This window comes from Protomyctophum bolini (assembly GCF_963924005.1).
Source record: "Protomyctophum bolini genome assembly, chromosome: 22".
In the NCBI taxonomy this organism is placed as follows: Eukaryota; Metazoa; Chordata; class Actinopteri; order Myctophiformes; family Myctophidae; genus Protomyctophum; species Protomyctophum bolini.
This window is the reverse complement of record NC_137883.1, coordinates 29,395,577-29,421,976: the sequence shown is the minus strand read 5'-3', so window position 1 is coordinate 29,421,976 and position 26,400 is coordinate 29,395,577. Positions and strand designations below refer to the sequence as shown.

General features: G+C 42.8%; 1 protein-coding gene across 1 annotated transcript; it reads left to right on the top strand.

Moving 5' to 3' along the window:
- The first annotated feature begins 8,441 nt into the window (after positions 1-8,441).
- mfsd14ba (major facilitator superfamily domain containing 14Ba) lies at positions 8,442-23,528 on the top strand. Its single transcript, XM_080756258.1, has 12 exons — positions 8,442-8,825; positions 10,664-10,762; positions 11,004-11,066; positions 11,881-12,008; positions 13,345-13,459; positions 14,230-14,448; positions 15,471-15,584; positions 16,492-16,563; positions 16,889-17,001; positions 19,071-19,168; positions 19,834-20,000; positions 20,369-23,528. The coding sequence occupies exons 1-12, from the start codon at positions 8,715-8,717 to the stop codon at positions 20,630-20,632; spliced, it is 1,563 nt and encodes a 520-aa protein (XP_080612384.1). The 5' UTR covers positions 8,442-8,714; the 3' UTR covers positions 20,633-23,528.
- The last annotated feature ends 2,872 nt before the right edge of the window (positions 23,529-26,400 follow it).

Genomic DNA, 26,400 nt, shown 5'->3' with positions numbered 1-26,400 from the left:
AAAATTAAATGACTGTGTGTGTGTGTGTGTGTGTGTGTGTGTGTGTGTGTGTGTGTGTGTGTGTGTGTGTGTGTGTGTGTGAGAGAGAGAGAGAGAGTTACAGTTCATGGACTAGTCGAGGTCTGAAATAAATACAAATATGACATTTCCAGGCTTAAGTAAACTCCCAAAGTAAGATAATGTAACGCACATCCTCCAGTCTTGGTGCTGAGCCAAACTGTTAAACAGATAACAAAGTACAGTAGGGCTCGCAACTCACTTTGTAATGCTCCAGACCATTTTTATTCACAAACACAGCAGGCAGGATGTTTCGACCAGGAGTATATACGTCTTGCTCAAGTACCATATACATGAACGCTGAACAAATAATATATTGTTAATAGGTTAGCCCAGCAGCATACAGTAGGCCTAATTGAAATCATTGTGTCAAAAAAGTGATTAACACATTAAATGTATTGTACTGTATGCTACTAATTCTGATGCCAGACAGTATTTTGTACATTTTTCTCAAGTAATGTTTTTAAGAGAAACTACTTTTAGCCTACTTAAGTAAAACATTATGAACACTTCTTACACCAGTGCGTTGATTGATCTGAACACCATTGGCTTGATCGCAGCCAATGGTGCCAGAGATTACATCCACTCTCCCTGGATGCCACAGCTGAACCTGCCCCAAAATGTAAACGTATAGAGCCACCAGGAGGCCGATTTCTGCAAAACTAATTTGACAGTAACACCTACAGATTTTGGGGTGCACTTTTTGGAAACGATACTGCGAAAAGGGTTTGACTCCATTTCTACCCGTGCAGGGATACCCCGATACGTACAGCAACCTCTTCTCGGAGCTAAAGCGTAGATATGAGGTTCCAAGTAGAGCTGCCACTGTAGACACTGAGCATAAGAATCACAATGAAATATAATTTGGGTGTTAATAATGAAGGTGTCAAAGAAGTTTGAGAGTGGTCACTTGCTTTATCTGCTACCAGTTTTATAGGAAGAGTTAAATGATCTTTGCTTCTAGTTGTGTGAATTAAAAACACTCGTCTAAACATTAAGTACATTGGCTGCCAGTCTGCCACATGACGCCACTTGGACTTAGTCCATAGACTTGGCTGCTTTGACAGAATTTCCAAAAGACAGACGTTGGAGCGGCTAGCACCCCCCCCCCCCCCCCCCCAAATACAGAAGGGAAAATATGTGGTCACATATTAAAACGAGCAATTTAACACTTCCAGAGTTAGGGCACAATATTTTTATTGTAATCAGTGGCATCATGGCATGCAAGTAAGTCAGTAAGCCATATAAAAGTAAGACACATAAAATTATAAAAGTATAAAAAGTATAAATACTTTACAATTAAAATCAATGCATTCACAATTGAGAAACTGGTTTTGAGTTTGCCTTCTTGAGTCTGTTCTTGCTGGTAGTTTTGAACACTGGAGAATGCAGGTATTGGGTGTCTGTGTACCGATCTCCACGCCTCATTTTGCTGGTAAAAAAGAAATCACAATTTAGGAATCTTGTGCATTATAGTTCATGGAAAACACTGTAGGCTACTCCTGCTCTAAATATTACTTTAATCAGTATATAAATACACTGCTACGCTACCCTTCTTTATCAATTTAGGTCCTCACTTTTTGATGGGATTAGATTATATATTTTATTTAGCACGGAACAGTCTAAAATGGACGAAAAGCAAATGAGACTAGAGTAGTCAGCCACCTACACGCTACAGTACATACAGTTCAGTTAGATGGCTGCATTTTTGAGGGGCGCCTCCTATATATGACTTTAATGTTTGTTTTTCAACATTTGTTTAAGAAAACGCCATATACAATACAATTTGTAAACAATTAGAGAAATCTAATGTTTGTTTTGAGGACTTGAACCCGTTGCTTCAAACATTGTTGCAAGATGATAAGAGTGCCCCTCACTTCACATGGGTGTGATTTTTTAAATATATGCCAGTGGGGCTAAAGGACGTGCAAAATGACCTCTAAAGTGCTCCCCACGCCTTCATAATATTCTGCACAGGGGACCCTTGTATGGTGCATAGTAGTTTACTTTTTGACAATCTCCAAAGAACTTTCCGACAATAATACACAACAACCTACCTGCTGATAGATGGTTCCTTGTAATTTATAGGGACATTTCTCCTCCTTGGGCGCAAGGCTCCATCATCTGTGGCAATATCCTCATTCTCCCTCCCTGTTGTAGCAAACAAATTCAAATAAGCTTGTCAACTGGAATCATATGATCCACACATTTGGCTAAAACAGACTAGAATATTTTCTAAATTTCATTATGCTTCAAGTAGCATGTGATGTGTCAAACTAAAGGTTTTTCATTATTCTGAATCCAGTCCAAGCATTAGATTTAGACGAAAAACAGTCCTTGGGCTAAATTCGACCCTAGCCACTTTGCCCAAATGTGATGACTTCATCACATTTGTGATGACGGCTATGTTTTTAGTTTTTAGCCCAAGGAGTGTTTTTCGTGCAAAACGAATGCTTGGAATGGATTCAGAATCATGAAAACCCCATAGTTTGACATGTCACATGCCATTTAAAGGATAATGACATTTAGAAAATGTTGCCATATGGCAACATTTTCAAAATGTCATGGATTGGCCACTGTGGCGACCCCGAAGGTCGCCGGCTTGGGTGTACTAGCTAAATCATTAGAGCATGCCCTGAGTGTAAAATTTGGCGCTTTTAGACAAAGTAGCGTGAACTAATCCCTAAGCTCCTCCACTAATGTGGAAAGTAATTTCTATTGCATTCAATGACTTATTAAAAGTTGGGGTAGATCGGATGCTGCGTTTTGGGCATTTCTTTGAAAAACAAAAACAGAACATTTGACATTTTTGGCAATCATAGCAGAATGATACACATTTCTTCGTAGTAGAGCAAAAGTGTTTAAGAAAATGGGACTGCATTTTTTCAGGCCAAAACATAAGTGAGATCCCGATGTCAATGTAAAGACTGAATTGTACTGTAGAGCTAGCCATCAAATGTATTAGACACATGTGGTGTATGTAATAAAATGAAAAACTCTGATGATGTTTGAGACCCCAGGACGGGGATCTAATGAATAAAAAAATATATATATATAGCACCACCAGTAATGCCGATTTGAAGTGTCTGGGAGTGTGCAAGTGAAGTTCGACACCGATCGGTCCAGTGGTTTGCAAGATTAGCTGCAAAAACAAAATGGGATGGCAAAATTGATCTTGATCAGTAAGGAGGCATAAGCTCACCTGGAGATGCTTCAGCTGGAACACTAGGGCCTTTATATACAGTGTCACTGGCTGAAGTGAGGCTCTTTGGGACAGAGATCGGACAGTCCAGTTCTGCAAAGCTGACATCCAAAGGCGTGCCGTCATGTGGCCCGACTCCTGCTTCAGCAGAAAACGTGAAAGTGTCCTGTGTTTCCTCTAAGGCTGGGAATGCAGGAAGATTTTGTTGTTGTAGTACACCGTTTGGAGAGGAACATCCATGGTTTGGTGAGACAACAAATCTTTCTCTGCATCCACTTCTTGAATGAGCTCCAGTACGTCTCCTCTCTCGTTTATCTCTGGTCGTAGTGGTGTTAGTTATAGATTGTAATGTTCTCTCTGCCAAGACACAGGATGAAAGAAGATTTTTCATGTTTTACATAATGCTATAAAATCACAAATCAAACAAAGACCAGATTGTAAAAATAAATATTTTTTTATCACTCCTGAAGTTCTAACTATGTACAGAATAGAAAGTAGTATTAAATAGAACACATGTAGCATACAGTATGTTACCACACCTGGAAATGCTCCAGCTGGAAGTGCAGCAGGCACTTCAACCACTGCTTCTCTACTGGGAGTGGGAATCGGCATACCAGAGTCCTCTAGAATCTCTCTCTCTGATAAGTGTTTAGCACTTTCTTTGGCTCTGGAGCTCTTCGTGACTGGGTCCATGACATCCAGCACGGGTATGACGATGTTTGTTTCAGGGTTCCTCGCCGCCCCGAGACCACCTTGATCCGTCAAAGTTTTGCTTTGCTCTCCAGAATTCCCCACTTGTGTATCATTTTTCTTGGACGCAGGTTCTACAGTGTGTGTGTATTCTATAGTAATGGTGTCAGATGCAGTCAGCTCCATGTCTGTGTCCTGGACCATTGTGTTCTCTTGTTCAGCAGCAGAGTCACTAGATGCAGACTGAGGGAATTTCTGTGACACCCTCCTTAGCCTGTTGGACTAAAATATAATAAATTAATCATAATTGAATTAAAACAATGCAAAATAAAATGCCGACTCCTTTCAAATTGGCCACCCTTGGCAACCCCCCCCCCCCCCCCACCCAACTTTAAAAACCTGTGATGTAGAAAGAATACATTTAAATATCCTTACGTCATCTGGGAGGTCTGTTGTCATGCCTACATCATATAGGGTGTTGATGTCTTTGAGGAAGAGCATCTGTGGAGAACATGTCAAATACAAAATATGACAGCATGAACAAAATATCTTGTCAATGCTGTGTGCCTATATCACATCCAAGAATCCTTCATGGGAGGCAGATTAAGCCATGTTCAATTAATTTACATGACTGTTACAGGCCGTACTGTACGATTAAACACAAGGGTGACTTCAACACGGTAACCTTGAAGGAAATATGTTAACATACTTGGATTAAATTTCAAGCTCATTTATACATAGAAATGGCTCTTAAGTAATTCCTCATATAGCACAACGATTGTCGAAAATCAGAATGGCGTAGTCGTGGATCTCAAAGTGGGGTCCAGATACGCCCAGGGGTCCTTGAAGTTGAAGGGGTCCCAAAGAAAATCCGTTTTACCACCATCTTTAACCCCAATACATATACCAGCGACACAATGCAAAGCATCATGGATTGCTTGCTGATTTGCCATTCGCAGACAAACCTTGAAAAAGGTTAAACAAAATACTCTTTAAAACATTTGAACAATCCTAGCACAAATTATTTGAAGATGGGGATTATGGGGATCCGTGGCCATATTTTGGGGGTCCATGACATGAAAACGTTTGAGAACCAGGTCTGAAGATGACCATCCAAACACATGTTTAGCCTGTTTGAGAAACACTAACCAGCTTTCTCTCCTTGTGCCTCATGGTGGCTATATCAAAGCCTTGAGCCTCGATGCGTTTCTGCAGTTTAACAACGTGCATCTGCAGCCGCCTGTTCTTCATTTTCTGGGCAGCCAATTCAACAGCCAATGCCTTATTGTTGACCTTTAGGGAAGCCTTGAAGAAGGACGAGTTGTCTGGTGTGGTTAAGGTAACAGAAAAAGCATTATTTAGACAAACGACACAATATAGCCTCAAATCAATAGCTTATGTTTTTACGCAGTAATAAACGGCACACTTACTGAAATGTTTAGTCTTGATTTTTGCTGCCGCTGCTTTTGCAAGACCCTGCTTCGAGTTGGAAGGCATGTTTCTCTTGATTGAATACTTCAATAGACAGATATGTAAACAGCACGAGTATTCTACAGTCAGACAGAGATAAAAGGATTTAATACAAAAATGTCCTGGCCTACAAGCTAACATAAAGACCTATTAAAGTAAGAAGTGCTAAGGAAATTGACCTTTACATATACTCTAAGAAATTGACCGTTAACGATCGAGTTCAAGTTCATTGAATACTTTTACTTCTCTGTTATGGATTTCTGCATCAAGACTGAATATCCTGGGGACTGAATTCACTAGATAAATAAATAACGGTATTTACCTCAAATCATATCAAAGTTAAATGATTAATGACGGATCGTGGCTTATGTACGCTGGCTACTGCGTTCCACGCCCACCGTCACAGCTGTGGCTTGTTGATATTAATTACTCGACCTGCACGTGAGACGAATTCAGTTAGTCCCGCTGTCACAGTGTGTGTGTGTGTGCGTGTGTGTGGTGTAGCGTATGATGTAGTGTGTGTGTGTGTGCGTGTGTGTGTGCGTGCGTGTGTGTGTGTGTGTGTGTGTGTGTGTGTGTGTGTGTGTGTGTGTGTGTGTGTGTCTGTCTGTCATCGGTCGATGATCTCTGGGTGTTGCTGCTTCTGCCTTTTCTCGTGATCACAACAGTTCGATTCGTTCCCGACTTACTTCCCGTGCGAGTGGACAGTGGACTGAGCTGAGAGAGTCTGAAGTCCTAAGTCCACAGTCAAAGACAAAGTCAACGTAGGGATGTCGAAGAAGACACACAATAGCTGATCAGGTACAGTTTTCATCTGTGCTTCAGTCAGTGGTAACAATTAATTGGCAACTTTGGAGAGAGTGAGAGTGAGAGTGATAATGCATCAAATGCATAGATATAGTAATCTAGGGCTCAGTCTAAAGTTTAGACTGAGCCCTAGATTACTATCTCGATGCATTTGTTTTTGTTTTATACTGTTTAGACTCTAAACAGTATAAAACTTTTTTTTTAAATCTATAATCTGTACATTGACCAGAAGGTCAACAACTGAACCTATCCTGTCTACACAGCTATCTAAATTCCATTTTAGTGCTATAGTGCCATACGGGCTATGGAGTCTGAAGAGGTGAGTGTCGTGAGTCTTCACCTCCTTTAAGCACTGGGACAACGGTCAAGCTGTTCTCTTGCTTGCTGATTTTTCCTTTTCTTCCCCTCGTTATGTACGTTTATTTTATTCTTTGTTTAAAAAAAATCGAATGTAATCTAATCGAGAGCAACAGACTGACCTCATGCTTCCCTCTATGCATGAGGAGTCCAAGCCACTTATTTTCACCTGACAGGGGGATTTTCCCCAGTTGGACCTAGTGCGTGTGAGGAACACATTATTCCAACCAGTTCCTTTATTACCCTCCATCAGCTGGCCAGGGAGAGACAGTATAGAGACCAGGATTACTGCATGTTTTTGTGAGGGTAGGCCTACCTAGTACCTACCCTAGGGTAGGTAGTAGTTGTGTGTCACCTTTCTGTGTGGAGTTTGCATGTTCTCCTTGTGTACACAGGGAGAACATGCAAACTTTTGCCAATCCCACGGTTCCCACCCCAAGGGTGGGCACAATGAATACTTTAACATGTAGGCCTACATGCATAGGCAGTGTACTGTAAGTGACACTGATGACCTTGAATAAATAAGCTTAATACAATAAGCTTAAAGCTATTATATGGCACTGAATATGCAGCAGTGTTATGTATATCAAATGGTCAATGGGATTATGTTGTCAGAGTTATTATGCATTGATAAATGAACACTGAGGATTTTACTGTGATATCACGTTTTCAACATGTTTTATCCACCGACCCTCACTGACTACACGTGAGCCCCCCCCCCCCCCCCCCCCCCCCCTCTCTCTCATCATATCCCTCTAATCCTTCTGTTGCCAGACAGTTGCACACGTGCATGCAATGTAGCAGCGTGTCAGCATCACAAATCCACGAACACTGATATATGGTTCAATGTCAACACGCCACAGCTGAGCCTGACCGCAGTTCCTGCCTTCAAAGTAAAAGCATTCAAGTGTAGGGCCTATTGGAACCTCACTCTCCACCATAGGCTATACTATTTGCAAACTGTTAATAAAGTATTAAATCAATCAACCAATGCAACTGAGCCTATAATGGTTATAACCTACAAATCGGTCTCCGGGTGGTTGAAATTAAAAGGTTTGAGAGCCACTGATCTATGTCCAGGGGTTATCAACCCGTGGGTCGCGACCCCTAGGGGGGTTGCCAAATTATTTTGGCGGGTCCCCAAATTATTTTCATTTTGCAACTGAAAATGGAAATGGGGGGGGGGGGGGGGGGCGGGGGTCGCGAGACATGGCCAAAGCATTTCTGGGGGTCCCCAGCCAAAAAGGTTGAGAACCCCTGATCTATGCAAAAGCTATTATTCAGTTCTTATCCACTAACTTACTTATTTTTAATAATAAAGTTCAATCACCAAATCAATACTTTTGTACCTTTACACAAGTATATGTAATGAATACCTCAAAGTTGTGACAGAGTATTCCTTTAGTCAAATAGAATCCATACTGAATGTCTGAACTGCAGACAGTGGCACCACTGGACTGGTAAAACCCAGTTGAATATCAATGTTGGATTTCGTCGACTAAAACAATTTTCAGCAAGTGTAAAATCAGCCATTGACACCATCAAGGCCTGCCAAAATACATTTTAGTCGAATAAATCGACTGTACATTTAGTCAACTAAAATCTTACGATTATTAGTCGACTAAAACTAGACTAACACTAAAACATTTTCAGGTGATTAAGATATGAATCGATTTGAAAATCAACACTGTTGAATGAACTTGAATATTCTCCATATGTCCATGTCCATGATGCGATTTATTTTGAAAGTCCAACAACAGGAATTCGCCATGGTGTGTGTGGTGGTGGTTGAGTTGACACACGTTCCTAACCACGAGCAGCGAAATCCGCGTCTGTCCGGCCGGTCGGTGGAGAGAGAGAGGGAGGGAGAGAGAGAGAGAGAGATGAGAGAGAGACATTTAATTGCCCCGATCGGATCGTGTGTGGTGGTGGTGTTGGTGTCCATCTTGCTGCAGCATTCAGTTGATCACAATTCAACAGCTGACTGACTTGGATCATTTGGCTTTTTTTTGGTCGAGATTGAGACTAGAAAACTACGTGTTTAGTTTAATATTACATCCTGGAAGGCCTGGCGGAACCAAACAAGATCTCAACGCAGTATGGATTCTATTTGACTAAAGAGGAGACATTGATGATGATGATGCCGGCTACTCCAGAAGAGCCGGGCTGCGCCCCCGCGCCCTGCCCGACCAGCAGCCGTGTGGTGGTCGTCAAGAAGATTATCATGAAGGATGGACCAGCGGTATGTATGTGCATGCACGGGGGGAAAGTTATAATAAAAAATAAAATAAAATATATCCTGGATGTGGATGTTACTGATAGATGTAGGCTACACTATATGCTTGCTTTATTATTATTCAAGATAGGCCTACATGTATTTTATTAGAATACAGATATACAATCCATTAAGAATAAATATTGTAGGTGAAAACAGACTATAGCCTATTTATAAATAGAATTTTCCATTTTATGCATTCCGTAATATAATTAATTACCCCCATGTAGAACAGCATTCGAAGGTGAAAACAGGCCATTTATGATAGCTATTAATAATAGTGGGTCTACATTATGAAATGCTTTTACAATATGATCATAATACTAATAAAACATAGTGAGGTTATAAGAGGATGGATCAGGATGTCATGAGGAGAGGATGCGATCATTCAGCACTGCTGTAGCCGGTGCGCAACTGCGCACAAGCTTGCACTTAATTGTTTTTGTAAAATGTCGACTCTCGGAAAAAATAATAACGGTCATCATTTATCAATCATCTCGTATCTCGATCCAACAGTAACTGAGCGGTTGGTTTTGTGTGTCCTAGCTCTAGATTCAGGCTCATATGCGGCTCATTGAAGCCAGTATAATGTCTTTATAGGATGGACGGGTCCATTATCCATCCATTACATAACCATAACACTGTGTGTGTGTGTGTGTGTGTGTGTGTGTGTGTGTGTGTGTGTGTGTGTGTGTGTGTGTGTGTGTGTGTGTGTGTGTGTGTGTGTACTATTCTCACTATATGCTCTATAGCTCTGGTCCATATCCCATTATGCCCTTTGCTGCCGTTGCAAGGCAGAATTAAGCATTAGGGCTATGGACCAGACCTATCACTATGCATAATGTTGTCCCCTTTCAAGTTTAAGTTTTCATGTGTATAAAAATCTTTTGAAAATAGCAGATCTATACAAGCTCACAATGTGTCGTATCACGCATGGTGAGCTTGTAGATCTGCTATTTTCAAATGGCCAAAATATATGGGTAATGTATGTTTTGTCAAAGTAACTATATAGTAGCCTATAACTAAAGTTTTCAAATAAATGTAGTGGAGTAAAAGTACAATATTTGCCTCTGAGATGCAGTGGAGTAGAAGTAAAACTATTGGAAATTGGAATTACTCAGTAAAGTACAAATACCTCAAATTGTACTATTGTACAGTACTTAATGTATTTAGTTACCTGGCTGAAAGCCTGTGTGTCGATTTAAGCCCAGATGCACGCTGCAGTGTTGCATTGCATGCTGCAAATAGCACATCTACAATACAAGCTCAGTAGAGCCAATATGAGTCCAGTATGAGCTTGTGGATCTGTTATTCACTATCGATAAATCAAGCTGTACAACGTCATGTGGCAGTTCACATAACGAGTTCATTTATCACTGAGATTTCTATAGCTGTGCCACCTTCAGATGCTGCTGCAGCTGAATGTAGCAAATGAGACAAATCCACAGAGGGTTGCCCTGGGCTTTGGGCCTTGCCATAGCTGAGGTGTACCATTAAATGAGGCACTGATTGCCTACACCTGGCCTACAGGGCACTGCTCCATGGATTCTTCTGAATGTGGTTCTTTGGGTACATGCTATTTTTTAAATATTGTGTGTGTGTGTGTGTGTGTGTGTGTGTGTGTGTGTGTGTGTGTGTGTGTGTGTGTGTGTGTGTGTGTGTGTGTGTGTGTGTGTGTGTGTGTGTGTGTGTGTGTGTGTGTGTGTGTGTGTGTGTGTGTGTGTGTGTGTGTGTGTGTGTGTGTGTGTGTGTGTGTGTGTGTGTGTGCGTGCGTGCGTGCGTGCGTGCGCGCGCGCGTGTGTCAGGTCCAGCAGGGCATTGGAAGGCCCAGTGTGTATCATGCTGTAGTGGTCATCTTCCTGGAGTTCTTCGCCTGGGGACTCCTCACGACACCCATGCTTACTGTAAGTGCTCATTTAACACTGAGTGTGTACAATTGTCCTTCAATTTACTTCCATTACACTCTCAGAGTTACAAGTGCAGTTACTGTGTGTGTGTGTGTGTGTGTGTGTGTGTGTGTGTGTGTGTGTGTGTGTGTGTGTGTGTGTGTGCGTGCGTGCGTGCCTACTCACTCAACATCTCCTGGTCTGTCTGTCTGTCTGTCTGTCTGTCTGTCTGTCTGTCTGTCTCTCTCTCTGTTTGCAGGTGTTACATGAGACATTTCCCCAGCATACATTCCTAATGAATGGGCTCATTCAGGGAGTTAAGGTAAGAACTTCACGCTGTGTTTACCTGGTATCCCAGAGAGTTATTTTTGTATAGGCCAACCTAAAAGTTACCTTCATCACGGTTCCTACCACAGATTTCCATAACGTATTTTTTCTTTTCCCTCACTTGGTCGTTCAGACACTTGTATTGCCACGTGATAGGAGTCAGTGCTTGGTATGTGTCACGTCCTGTCCTAGGACGTACCACGCCTGGACCGCCGCCCCTACCTTTGCCCCTCTGTTGCCTCCCTTAATCCCCTGGCTGATTGTGAGACTGTGTCCACCTGCGCTTCTAAACTGAAGCCCAAGAGTGGGAGTTTATGTTATATATGCCCTGGGAGGGTTTTCTGAGTTTAAATAAAAGTGCTTGAGTGCAAGTCGTTATTATTCTGCATATGGGTCCAAATACTGAGGTGTTCCTGACAGTATGGCTACAGTTTTTGAGCGGTGCAGCCGCTCCAATGCACAGTATGTATACGTCTGTCTGACTGTCCGCTTGAGCACGGAATGTGCTCACATGATTGATCTTTGATAAGCATGCAGGTTCACTCAACGTCCATCTTATCGTTTAGATGATCTCGGGAAGTGGATCCCACCTTTGGTGGACTTATTTTCTAACAATTACACCCCAGGAAGCCTTGAATTCATGTATATGTCTGTCACATTCTTAAGCCAATCATTTGATGACCGGGGCATTGGTCAATACGAGACAGTGCTGTGTAATTGATAGAAAATACGTAGTCTTTTGGGTGAACTACTCCTTTAAAAGCCTAATTATATATGTATTAAGCCACGCTTCATCTCTTCCCATCCAGGGTCTCCTGTCATTCATGTCGGCTCCCCTGATTGGTGCGTTGTCTGACGTGTGGGGCAGACGCTCATTCCTGTTGGTCACCGTCTTCTTCACCTGTGCCCCGATACCTCTAATGAGGCTCAGCCCCTGGTGAGTCTAAATCCTGTAGATCTTGCCATTTTTGAGGGGCGCTAGCCCCTCTTATGTCCAGCTTTGAGGGTCTGTGTAAACACAATCATCGAAGACAAAAGTGTGTAAACACAAAAAGACAAAAGTGAGGACGCAAATTGTGATCGGCCAGAATGAGATGATGTATGATGATGTACAGTATGATAATAAGAGCGCCCTTCACTTCACACTGGTGTGATTTCTATTAGGAAGAAAACGAGAATTGGATCTGTGGATCCGGACCTTCAAATAGTAAAGTCAACAGTCAGGAAGTTAACATTTTTATCCACACTTTTCCTGGGCTGTGTGTGCTCCAGTTCCAGTCGATTTGATCCAATGAAAGCCAATGAAACTGGTCAGATGACCAATGATATCCAATGAAATCAACAGGAACTGGAGCACACACAGCCCAGGAAAAGTGTGGATAAAAGGAAAAAAAAACAGTACTGGGTTTGGTGATGTTCTATATTGTCTAAATCACCATTGTTTGTGTTTGTTTACGTACTAAAAGAGTGACTTTGAGAGCTGTTTCAGTGAAAATGTATTGTTTAGTGTTTATTGAATGTAATGTAACTATGCTCTATGAGGAGCATAGTTTGCATAGTTTGAATCACTGAAGCAATTATTTTGGATTTCTTGTCTACATTTGGAGATACATCATGGCAAGGTAACTACACAACCCAAACCTCTACCAAAGTAGTCTTGCACTTTAAGTAAAAGTATCAATACTGCAATGTAAAAGTACTGTGTTACAGTAAAAGTCAAGTGAATTGAGTGAAAGTACTAAAGTATTAGTATTTAAAATGTAGACTACTTAAACTCCCAAAAGTAGAAAGTACTGATTATGCAGAATGTCCCATTTCAAGTTTTCAAGTTTTAGTAATATGAATCCACATCTGCAAAGTAACTAATAACTAGGCCTAAGTAAAGTAAAAGTAAAAGTGCCTCAGAACTGTAAATGTATAGTTACTTTACATCACTGGATTTTGTCATAATTATTAATTATGTTCAATAAATTATTTCATTATGTTTTTTCAAGGATGCATCAAGGAGTCCTGTATGTCCATGAAATCCATGAAATACATGCATTATCATTTATTAATGTCTCCCCATTCATTAGGACAATATCAGTCACCAGAAGCAGGGACATGTTTTACAATGAGTCTAATTTGGAGTTTGAAGTTGAATAGGCTTAACCATGGCAACCAATGCAAGATATGGCAGAGGGCCTGAATGCTTGCGTTTCATCTCCCTGTGTAAGGCCTGTAATCTTTTTGTGTATATTCATATACATTTTGTGTCTTTGTCTCTCTTTCAGGTGGTATTTTGCCATGATCGCCATGTCAGGAGTATTTTCCGTCACCTTCTCCGTCATCTTTGCCTATGTAGCCGACGTGACGGATGAGACAGAGCGGAGTACCGCGTATGGTCTGGTAAGGACTGATCGCTAACCTTATGTTTTCTTGTACAGCATAAGCCAGCGGAATTTTCATTTCCGATTGTTTTCGAGTCTTATGAGCGAGTACAACAGTGCGTGAACCGTGAACAGTAATCGATTTATATTAAAAAAGGCGTGAAGCGGCGATTGTTTGGGGGAATTATATTCTGAGCATTTCACTGTTAAATTAGAATAAATTAAGCAAGCAACCTCACACCAACAACATTGTTCCAAGGCATCCAATTGTATAGCTTGATACCAAACACCTACGCTCTGGTTCTTATTTCTTCACCTGCAGAGTCACATCTAGTGCGCTTAACCCATTAAGGACGGGACCACATCTGTGTCACTTTAGCTTTTAATCACTTTTAGCCATTAATTTATACTTTTGCTGTTGAAAAATAGCAAATCTACAAGCCTGTATATCTGCTTTTTTTTAATTTGTGAAAATGTGTGCAATTCTTTGAATATTCTTTCACAGCGAACGTTTTTAACTCAAATATTTGCTTCTTGGGGGTCCCTGAAACAACATGTTTTCAGATGGGGATCGGCTGCCAATTACATACCGGTACAATTCTGGGGGTCCTTGACATGAAATTGTTTGAGAACCACTGACATAGAAATATAGGTTTTTCAGAAAACTGTCAGGATTTAGAAGACATTTTGTAAAATCAAATAAAATAATTCACTCACTCACACTTTCTTTCTGTCTCTCTTACTCTCTCACTCTCTCTCTCTCTCTCTCTCTCTCTCTGTCTGGTCCAGGTGTCGGCTACCTTTGCGGCCAGCCTTGTGACCAGTCCCTCGATAGGGGCCTATCTGTCGGCGTGTTACGGGGACAACCTGGTGGTGCTGGTGGCCACTCTGATAGCGCTGGCGGACATCTGTTTCATCCTGCTGTTCGTGCCGGAGTCGCTGCCCGAAAAGATGAGGCTCAACACCTGGGGAGCACCCATATCCTGGGAGCAGGCTGACCCTTTCATTGTGAGTATGAGGCCTACTGACCACCTTGAATGGGTGGGTGGATGGATGGATGGATGGATGGGTGGGTGGGTGGGTGACAGGAAATGGGGAGAGAGATGGGGGGAAGACATGCAGTAAAGGCCATTGGGATCGGGAGTCGAACCCGTGGCACACTGCCAGACTGGATTACCAGCCAAGGTGCCTGGACCATTGAGCCATGGCCCAGGCCAGTTTTAGTCTAGTTTTAGTCGACTATTCTACAGTTGATTTTGTTGACAAAAATGTATTTTGGCGGGCCTTAATGGCTGTTTTTACACTGAAAATAGACTGTGATGCTTTGTGAGCTTGTAGAGCTGCTATTTTCCGCGCGCAACCAACCATAAAATGACTCATCTTTTATTTCTACTGGATCTTTTCTCCACTAGTCCCTCCCTAACATTTTAGCCTAAGTTTTATTTGTTGACAAAATCGTCATTTTTCTTTGGTTTTTGTCGGTGAAAAAAGGTAGTCAACAAATATCTTTAGTCCTGGTTTTAGTCGATTGAATCAAGTAATGGATTGACTGGATGATTCATATGTCATCTAAATCTTTTATTTTTATTTTTATATATAATATTTGTTTTATTTGGAAAGTGCACTGCAATACATATAGCATTTTTACATATGACACAAGAGCAGTTCCCAAGATTTCTTTTTTTTTTTTTCTCCACCCCTCTTCCCTCCCTCATCCCCCCTCCATGTGGCACCATCTCCAATGTCTCTGTATTGTCCTTTTTCTACATATGACATCAAGTCCACACTCAAACAGGGACAGACAAGGCAATATCACTTCAGGTTGTACATTTCAGGAGGACAAAAATAAAAGAGTGGGCGGAAAAAGACTGTCATCTAAATCTTATGCAACAATAACAAAATGATATTGTTTTGGGTCTGAGAGCAGTGAGAGGCTATCAAAGGGTGGTCCGTGGCTAAAAAAATGCAGAATAGATAATGGAACTTGACATGACAAGGGTTGAAAACCACTGCTTTACACCACCTTGCAGGCTCTGAGGAAGGTGGGCCGGGACAAGACGGTCCTGCTCATCTGCATCACGGTGTTCCTGTCGTACCTGCCTGAAGCCGGACAATACTCCAGCTTCTTCCTCTACCTGAGACAGGTAAAACTATTCATACCAGTGTTGATTTTGGTAGCAAATTTTGATTTTAGTTTTAGTCACATTTTAATCACCTGAATTGATTGTGTTAGTCTAGTTTTAGTCGATTAAATAAATATTTTGGGGGGCCTTGATGGTGACGAAATGGCTGATTTTACACTTGCCAATTTCTTTCGGAACGTGACAACTGTGTGCAACCAAACATAAAACGACTTCTTCTCTACTAGTCCCTCCATCAGATTTTTGTTTATTTGTTAACAAAATTGTCAACAAGTTTAGCCTTAGTTTTAGTCATCGTAGCTTAGTTTCCATTTAGTTTTTGTCAGTGGAAAAAGGTAGCCGGTGGACATTTTTTGTCATAGTTTTAGTTGACGAAATATTGTAATAAAAGTATTGGTATCAAAATGTACTTAAAGTTACCAAAAGTAGAAAGTAGCCTACACTAGTGCAGGGGTCTTGCATCGTGTTTCAGGCCAAGGACCCCTTAGCTGACAGAGACATGAAGCAGGGACCCCCCCAACTACTACAAAGATTGTACTACCAAAACACACAGATTAAACTTTTACTGGCCTTTCTTCAGTCATGCGAGTGCTAGGGGGTCCCAGACCCCCTGTTGAAGACTGTATTTGTTTGTTCGTGGTAGATGAGTTTCTTGGCGTTCATCATAACCTAGAGATGTCTCTCTAAACAAGCAAAGAAAACAGACAGACAGGCATGGCATGGGCTGTTGTTGTGGGCTACCAGTACGTACACCTGACACGCCTGGTAAATCTCTTAACCCAAAAATATATTTAAAATAACCGAACCAAAACAAAGCCCAAAATCAGCACGTGTATTTATGTTCAGCAGCAGATATCACATATTTTTTGAAAATGTAGTCTGAACAATATCTTTCTTCCCATATCTCCAGGTCCTTAACTTCTCCCCCACAACCATCGCTGTGTTCATTGGTGTGGTGGGCATCTTGAGCATTGTAGCACAGGTAGGAATGAACCACTTCAATCCATTAAGATCTGACACCAGATTCTACAAATGTTTCTATGTCAGTGGTGCTCAAACTATTTCTTGTCAAGGATATGTATTTGGCTGCTGACCTACATCTGAAAATATTTAGTTTCAGGAACCCCCAGAAGCAAATATTTGAGTTAATGTTCACTTTAAAGTGTCCCTCCCTTTTAAGGTGTTGAACTACCTATCTCAGGCAAATTTGAAATCTCTGAATTGGCTTTCATAACCACTGGCTTCCTTTAAAACTTTAAATGCTTGTATTATTATAATAATCTCCCTCTCTGTCCATCTCTCTCCAGACTCTAGTTCTAACTCTGCTGATGAGGACTATTGGTAATAAGAACACAGTTCTCTTGGGTCTGGGCTTCCAGATTCTACAACTTTTCTGGTATGGCTTTGGATCAGAACCATGGTGAGTCTTTTCTTTTTTTATTTGTGTGTGTGTGTGTGTGTGTGTGTGTGTGTGTGTGTGTGTGTGTGTGTGTGTGTGTGTGTGTGTGTGTGTGTGTGTGTGTGTGTGTGTGTCCGCGCGCGGAATATTCCACTGTCATATTACAGTAAATATGACATGATCAAGTTTTACATTTAATGTCACAAATTGAGTAAGCATCCACACATTTTGTGGATGCTTACTCAATTTGTGACATTACATGTAAACTTGATCAATCATTTTTTTAATGTGTAACAGAATTACGCAAGTGATACCAAACGTGTCAAATGGGCCTGTGACTAACTTACTGTACAGAGGTCAATCAATATGTCTGTGGCAAAGACATTTTAGTCAGAAGTCTTAGAATGAATCATGACAGTGGCCTACAATGACTGTATGAGGCTGCTACTGAGAGCTCCAAGAAGCTCCAGTGCAAGCCAAATGTTCGTCAGTGTTGGGGTCCCCACCTGCTCTGCTGTGCTACGCAATCTTATGTATACATTTATGTGAAGAGTATCTGAGTCAGTAAATGACATCATTGATGTCATTTACTAACCTGATACGTAGTTCTGTCGGGTTCTCCTCCAGACTGTGGAACCATTGGCGAACTTGTTTGTATGTTCGAAACTGAACATGGTGGAACTCTTTTTATTGTTTATTTCTTTCTATATTATTATTTTTAATCTATTGTATTGTTGTTTTGTACTGTGATATGGATTCCCCTGAGTCTGCAATAAAGATTGAATTGAAATCACCAGACCTTTAAATTGTTTTTCCTATTCACTCTTACTTATGTGACCATTTTACCGTCAATCATTTCAACTTAGTTCATGTCCTTTGATATATTGCACTGTATTCTGATAGTAATCGTTGCTATACAGTGTTTGTTCAGTAACATGTTTTGTTACTGGTGCCCAAATCGAAAAAATGCGGAAGTAGACCGTTCTTCTGGGTGCTTCAAAACGCCACTGAGCAACTTCAAATTGAAATGGATAGCAGGGGGGCGGGGCAGTCCTTTATAACTCTATGGCCTGGAGGGGCCAAGCCCCCTATAGGGCTTCTACCGTATTTTCTTCTTCCGCCACTTTTGCAGTTCTGGCAGTTCTGTGCTGTCACTTTCCACGGAATTCGGCAACATGGGTCATGGGAAACGGTCAAGAACTGAAGCTCACATGTCATTCGTCAAAGGACCTCTGACCTTTATATCTCCCAAAGGACCCCCTGTTACTCAAAGTGTACAAATGATCATTGTAATTTGACAGTTACAGACCTGTTATGGTCATTCGGGGCTAGATCGTTATGTGTTTATGTCATAGAGGTATAAAAGGATAGAGGACCGGAGCTACAGCCCCGCCCCCAAGCTATTAATTTCAGTAGAAGTTGCTCAGTGGCGTTTTGAAGCACCCGGAAGACTGCCGGAACTTAAGTACCATTATAACTCAATGGCTCGAGCGAGCGGAAGTTAAGCCCCGACCTCAAATTTGAGGTCTGGGTTTTTCGCCAGTAGGTAGTGGCAGCTTCAACGTTGGATAGCCTTACTATGGGGGCTTGGTTTATGGTAATAGTATTGTATGTGTGGCAAAATCCCACTGTGAGCAGTGGTACTCACTGCTCAGGCATGTCCTTGAGGCCACTTCCCCCTAGTGGCAGAGGAGAGAATGGCTGCTGTAGTTTCTGGGCTCCATGCAGTTACAGTGCATGTGATTCATCATCTCTGGTGCTCCCAGTTTGCTGCTGTGGTGGTGATGATAACGGGCACCTGTGATCGAGTGTTCCTTTTACTGTAGGTCTGCAAACACAGTAGGTGTGTAGTGACATCCTGCGTGTGTGCGTGTACATCAACTGTAGATTTAGTCGACTAAAATCTTATGATATTTAATCAACTAAAACTAGACTAAAATGTCAAATGTGCTGTCAAAATCAACACTGTGTGTGTGTGTGTGTGTGTGTGTGTGTGTGTGTGTGTGTGTGTGTGTGTGTGTGTGTGTGTGTGTGTGTGTGTGTGTGTGTGTGTGTGTGTGTGTGTGTGTGTGTGTGTGTGTGTGTTACAGGATGATGTGGGCAGCAGGAGCAGTAGCAGCCATGTCTTCCATAACCTTCCCAGCCGTCTCTGCCCTGGTGTCCCGCTCCGCTGACTCCGATAAGCAAGGTGAGGGAAATTGCACTTAATTTGACTGTACTTAAAGCACACATTGCAGCGGTCACTCGATCCTGTAGGTTTACACTCTATAACATTCGAAGGATTAGACCCTTCCTCACCCAGGACTAGGAGTCAGCCCATCTCCTTTATCCAGTCATCAGTCATATCAAAGCTTGACTATATACCATATCTTAAAAGTCTGATCGGACCCTACAACACAGTAGTTTCATTGTACAGATATTCTACTGTTCTTAGGTTCCTTCTTGGTGACAATTAGTTTTATGTATTTGACGTATTACCATGTGTTGTTCTTGCTTACTGTACTGTAAGTCTGCTAAATGCCTAAATTGTAAATTGTAAGTACCGTACTTGAGTTCTTAGTTACTTTCCACCACTGCTACTGCTACTACTACTACTACTATAATTACTACTGCTACTACTATTATTACTACTACTACTACTATAATTACTACTGCTACTACTACTACTACTATAATTACTACTGCTACTACTATTATTACTACTACTACTACTATAATTACTACTGCTACTACTACTACTACTATAATTACTACTGCTACTACTACTACTACTATAATTACTACTGCTACTACTATTATTACCATTTTTACTACCCTGTAAGCGTTGTGTGTGTGCGTGTGTTTTGCACCCAGGTCTTGTCCAGGGGATGATAACTGGCATTAGAGGACTGTGCAACGGTTTGGGACCGGCTCTCTACGGATTTATCTTCTTCCTGTTCAACGTCGACCTCAACACGGACGTCGACCCGATACAAGGAGAATACATAGTGGACCCCATTCCCATAGACAGTCCTACAGAGGTTAACGACAGCATCACACGCTATGGGCACATTTATAAGCACACGTTAGGACTTCAGTTAGACACGTTCGTCAGGAATAATCGTCTATTGCGATGCTATTGCGTTCAGTTTGGATTATTTATAGGTATAGGTATATACTAGTATAGGATTATTTATTTGGTTAATAATTCGATTTATAGTTAATTATTTTAATATTGTCTAATATGATTATATAATTTAAAATAAGTGTACTTTTTTATAATACCTCATCATTTCATTAATTGAATGCAATTAAAGCTCTTCTTCACCTCAAGAGTTAAAGATCCCCCCACCCACACCCCTCTTGCATTTTGCATCTCACAGTTTTTTTTCCTTCTCCCTCTCCATAGAGAGCTCTCATCCCGGGTCCTCCCTTCCTGTTGGGCGCCTGCATTGTTTGCGTCGCCTTCCTGGTGGCTCTCTTCATCCCCGAGAAGCCCTCGCCGCCGCCCACCTCGCCGCCCCACGACAAGCCCCACTCGGACGGCAAAGACTCCATGTCGTCATTGGCCGGCGTCCACGTCAACACGCCCCTTCCGGGAAGCGACGAAGAGTCTCCGCCCTCCGCAAGCGACGAGGACTTTGAGCCATTGCTACACGATAGTACAGTTTGACTGACAGACACATACTGTAAAAAAAAAAAGGGCCAATGTTCTCGTGCCAGTGGGCTGGTTTTGAACGGGAAAGCGGGGAAAAGGCCAACATCAGATTAGCTGAAGGTCGGAGGAAGATATAGGAATTCTTCGTCCCTTGGGAGGAACTACCACTGTTGCTTGGACAGCACGGAGGGAAGCCAACCCTAGTGAGATACAGATGGGGGAATATAACATTTCTTTGACCAAAGGGAGGGACCAAAACATGGCAAACAATAATGCACAGCATTCTTTCGTTCAGAAGGAGAAGAGAGAGGACAGGACTGCAGCACGCTACCAATGACCACCTTGTGACTGACAGAGAGACGCGTCAATTTGAGGCTTCGATCGCTTTGCAAAACAGCGAGACCAACGCCCTCATTTGACTCTTTGATTAACAAAGAGTCTGACCAGGGCCATAAATGTGTCCTTTTTCATGGCTTACGTGAGTGTTGCGTGCGTTACGCCCGTATCTCCAGAAAAGATTGTGATAAAGTTAATTTAACTCTGAGAGCGTACAAATGACACGTGCTCCCATAAGGTTCCACTTGCACACTTTGCAGAGTTGCAAACGGATACATGAACACTTTTTACTGTGAAGAGATAGAGGAGGAAATTTGATTTCCTTCCTGTCCCTGCAAACATACACACGTACGCGTCATACACATACAAGAATGTTGCACACTTTGAAGCTTCTGTTTTAGTAAAACAGGAAAGGATGTGTTTTTACCTTAAATCGTATCATGTGTATACTGTATTGATTCTGTATTTTTATTTATACACTTTTCTGTACAAATGAAGCAATTCTCTAAAATATTACCAGAAGATGTGTTTATACATTTGTTTTTGCTTTGTTTTTGTATTTTTTAAGACCTGAATTTCTACTCTCTTTGAGTATACACAGTACTGCTGTACTGTACCTTACCTCCAGTGACGGTAGAAGTAAAAAAAAAAAAAAAAAAAAAGAAGAAAAGAAGAAAGAAAGAAATAGCAATACCACAATGCAGAAATGCTCTGTTACAACTAAAAGTCCTGCATTCACATTTTTACTTGAGTAAAAGAGTACTAAAGTATTATTACCAAACATAAAAGTACTCAGTATGCGGAATCATGTCCATGTCATGTCCATTCAGGCTTTAAGATTTATCCTACTAGGGTGCTTTTTGTTGACTAGTGTTTTTCCTTTTGCAAGTTCACAACGTCTCGCAAAGAGCAAAATTACAAATCAGGATTTTATGGCTGCTGGGGACAGGGATTCCATTCTCTGTGCAGTGACTCGTGAAGCGAGAGGCTTCATTCGCTTCATTTGCGGCGCAGTTGTAAGAATTTCAATGATATTTAGTCCCATCAATATCTGTCATGAGGATTACACTTGAACCCTAATACCCCAAGGGCTCTATACTAGGTCCGCTAGTATCAACTTCTACATGAAATATCTTTGCAAAGAAATAGCCGATCTATAAGTAGTAGTAGTGCTATTTTCACTGAATGTTCGTGGCAGAATAGTAACGCTAGGGTTTGAATGGTTAAGCGATGGGAAGGGTTCAGTGTGTGTGTGTGTGTGTGTGTGTGTGTGTGTGTGTGTGTGTGTTAGTGTCTGTTCCAGATTTATGAGATGACAGACTAGAGAGAAAGGGAGCAGGAATAATACTCATACTAGTCTCGCGTTGCCAGACTGTTGCCTCTTTCATTTTTCGAATGCTTCTGTCATACAGTCTGGAGCAACGGAAGCTCTATCATGATTAAGCGATAAAGCAGAAGTGGAGACACTTTTTGAATGAAACATTACTCAGATTTCGGGAGGTGTAGTTCCAGACTGAGATTGTGGAATAGTTGTCTGGTTACGTGAGACTATGCTCGTACCCACGCACTTTGTTTTGCCTCAACATCAACTCAACTGCCATGCACGGTGCATCAGCCTGAATCAAATGGTTCTGAGGTGACACACCCACACACACACACAGGGCAGAAAAACGAGATTACAAATGTATAAAATAAATCATTGTCTATATGTGGAAAGAGTATATCAAAAGATTCTTAGTGTTTGTATTTTTATGAGATTTGTGTCACAGAGCTTTGCCGAACCTTTGTACCAATTAAGCCTGTCAGAGAGAGAGAGAGAGAGAGAGAGAGAGAGAGATGATTATTTATGTGATGATAATGTGTATGGTTATGTGTCTGCATACTATTGTAATATATTATGTATTTATGTATGAAACACTTGACTCCAGACATGTCTCCTTGACTGCCGAATTATTTAGGAGCAGCTGATGATCTTGTTGGCCCTACACAGAAAGGAAATGCACAGCCCTCTATGTAACCTTAGTTTCATTGCATACAAACACATTGATTTTTGTTTCCCACTGTGGCCATGTTATAAATGTTTATTGATTTATGGTAGTTAAGATGTAGTAGAGTAGAGGGTTGCTCGCAGAGCCATTCTGCTCACTCCTAAAATGGATACGATTGTGTCTAGTTTGGTATTGCGTTGTTTATGATCAACATATGGATGTGGTGTGTTATATACAGTATATATAAAAAAAGGATGACATGATAATTATTATGTGGTCATGATGATACCCAATGTGCCTGCTAGAAATTGGGCTCAGTTCAGTTTTAACTCAGTTATTTGGAGCAAATACCGTAGTAGATGACAAAGATTGTCATTTCTAATCCATAAGAAGTAGGACTGAGTTTAAATTGAATGGAATTAAATCAAATTCACTGCCGATTTCTTTTGGGCTGTTGTGTATAATGGCTTGTGAATAATGGTACTTGTTCTAAATGGTACCAATATTTGAAGTAGCCTAGTTTTACACAATTTAAGGTAATCACAGGATAATACTTTTACATGACTGACTATCGGAAATGCTGTGTGTGTGTGTGTGTGTGTGTGTGTGTGTGTGTGTGTGTGTGTGTGTGTGTGTGTGTGTGTGTGTGTGTGTGTGTGTGTGTGTGTGTGTGTGTGTGTGTGTGTGTGTGTGTGTGTGTGTGTGTGTGTGTGTGTGTGTGTGTGTGTGTGTGTGTGTGTGTGTGTGTGTGTGTGTGTGTGTGTGTGTGTGTGTGTGTGTGTGTGTGCTCCAGCCAGTATTAGGTTAGCCCCATATGTGCCCTCTCCCTACGCTCATTCTGTAGCTACAGAATGAGCGTAGGGAGAGGGCACATATGGGGCTAGTATTAGGTCTACTATACTCCACCAGCTGTTAACTGGTTCTCAGCATTGGTCCTTCAAGATAAGGCCAACTTCTATTCTGCTGGCCGTTCATTGCATTCACCTGCAGTATTCTGGGTACCCTGCAGGACCAGAATTGAGAACCAGTGATTATTTTATTTTGTGTGCCAATGTGTTATTCCGGTTTGAACATTACACAGTAGAATTATCAGTGTTCATTTAACAGAGAGTGTACAAATGGAACAGCAAAGGGTCCATTTGGTCCTATATATTTGTGCACTCTCAGGGGTAAATGAACAGGATTTTTACTGTGTAGACTGTAGTAGTGGAGAGGGCATGTTCAACATGTACTGTATTTTGGTAGTCATTAATGTGGGCAACACCCATCATTTATGGATGTTGTGATAACATGGTAAACAACATAATATTGTCTAAGAACTAAGTAGTTCAACAATTGTACATGAATTGGATGATGGGTTTTCTGAATTGAACTGTAAGTGTAAATAACACCTCTGTCATGTCGACTGGAAATATGAGCGAGCTGTTCACTGTCACGTTCTGTGACGTGTCATGTTTTCTTGTGTACCCTGTTCTTGGTTTTTGTTATTGTTTTACCTTTCTGTTGTCTTCCTGTGATCTTGATGTTTTGTATTTTCCTCGTGTCTTAGTTTTGCCTTGCACTGTGAACCTTTATTTTGTAGTATCTAGTGTCTCTTGGTTTCCTGTGTTGCCCATGTTTACCTGCCTTGTCTAACCCTGTGATTAGTGTAGTGTTCCCCACCTGTGTCCTGTTACTCTCCCAGCCAATCCCTGTGTTGATTTGTCTGTTGTATTTCACCTGTGTCTAGTCAGTCCCTGTCTATTTATATGCCCTTGTGTTTTCAGTTCTCCGTTGGTTCGTTATTATTTGTCACTGTGAGTATTTGTGATAGTATCTTGTTCCTTGACTCCTCGTTTGCCCTGTATTTCAGATCCCCTAGTTTTCCCAGTTTAGTGTTTCCCCTTGTACTCCTGATTCTATGTTTTGACTGCCTGCTCATCAGGCTTGATAATAAATATCTTCATTTGAACCGAGCTGCCTCTGCCTCTCATCTTGCACTTGGGTCCTCCTACACTGTCTTGACTCGAACCGTGACAGAACGAACCAACCAACATGGACCCAGCAGATAAGGCAGAGGAGGATGATTTCACCAAGGTTCTTCAGTCGATGGTCTCTATTATGGAGTTTTGCAATCGTCCATCAACCAGTGCTGAACAGAAGATCGAGGCTCTGAAGCAAGCTCTCCGGGTGGCCTACTCCCGTCCAGACCTAGCAGGCAAGCTTGATGGCATTGTAAAGGGAATGTGGGCTGCCATGTCCAATGCACCTACCAGCCTCCGGTCTGCAAGCCGTCAGCCCACTTGTCCCCCTGCTCTTCAGCCAGAGATCCACCCTCCTTCCCAGCCTGTTCAACAGCCCTGCTTACCCTTTACCTGGAAGGATTTTGGTGTAACTAGGGAGGTGTTTTATGAAGACTCCGACTTCCTAGAGTCCCTTCATAAATATTGGAGGGGTGACTGTGTATTTGCCAAGTATTTGGCTTTCTTCAGATGGGAGAGCCGTGGTGCTTTGTTTCCTGGTCCCCAGGAGGCAGTCACTCCAGTTTTCCTGCCTCCCATCACGCCGCCGCCCGGCACTCCGCCGCCCGGCACTCCGCCGCCCGGCACTCCGTTGCCCGGCACTCCGCCGCCCGGCACTCCGCCGCCCGGCACTCCGTTGCCCGGCACTCCGCCGCCCGGCACTCCGCCGCCCGGCACTCCGTTGCCCGGCACTCCGCCGCCCGGCACTCCGCCGCCCGGCACTCCGCCGCCCGGCTCTCCGCCGCCCGGCTCTCCGCCGCCCGGCACTCCGCCGCCCGGCGCTCCGTTGCCCGGCGCTCCGTTGCCCGGCTCTCCGCCGCCCGGCACTCCGTTGCCCGGCTCTCCGCCGCACGGCACTCCGCCGCCCGGCTCTCCTCGACCTGCAGCCCCGTCTGCAGCCCCATTTCCTCGACCTGCAGTCCTGTCTGCAGCCCCAGTTCCTCGACCTGCAGCCCTGTCTGCAGCCCCAGTTCCTCGACCTGCAGCCCCAGTTCCTCGACCTGCAGCCCTGTCTGCAGCCCCAGTTCCTCGACCTGCAGCCCCAGTTCCTCGACCTGCAGCCCCAGTTCCTCGACCTGCAGCCCCAGTTCCTCGACCTGCAGCCCTGTCTGCAGCCCGAGTTCCTCGACCTGCAGCCCCAGTTCCTCAACCTGCAGCCCCGTCTGCAGCCCCAGCTCCTTGGTCTGCAGCCCCAGCTCCTCCGCCTGCAGTCCCACCTGAACCCCCGTCGGCTGTCCCCGCCGACGTCCTGCCGGACCCCCCCTCGGCTGTCCCCGCCGACGTCCTGCCGGACCCCCCCTCGGCTGTCCCCGCCGACGTCCTGCCGGACCCCCCCTCGGCTGTCCCCGCCGCCGTCCTGCCGGACCCCCCCTCGGCTGTCCCCGCCGTCGGTCCGTCTGAAACCACGTTGGCGGTCCTCGCCCACACCATGCCAATTCCCTTGTCAGCTTCCCCTGCT

What these genes read in the sequence shown, in the direction of transcription:
- mfsd14ba (XM_080756258.1), top strand. Translation starts at nt 8,715, where the DNA reads ATGATGATGATGCCGGCTACTCCAGAAGAGCCGGGCTGCGCCCCCGCG. An exon ending in TCTTCCTCTACCTGAGACAG is followed by an intron (nt 15,585 to 16,491) that starts GTAAAACTATTC and finishes CCATATCTCCAG; the next exon opens with GTCCTTAACTTCTCCCCCAC. An exon ending in CGCTGACTCCGATAAGCAAG is followed by an intron (nt 19,169 to 19,833) that starts GTGAGGGAAATT and finishes TTTTGCACCCAG; the next exon opens with GTCTTGTCCAGGGGATGATA.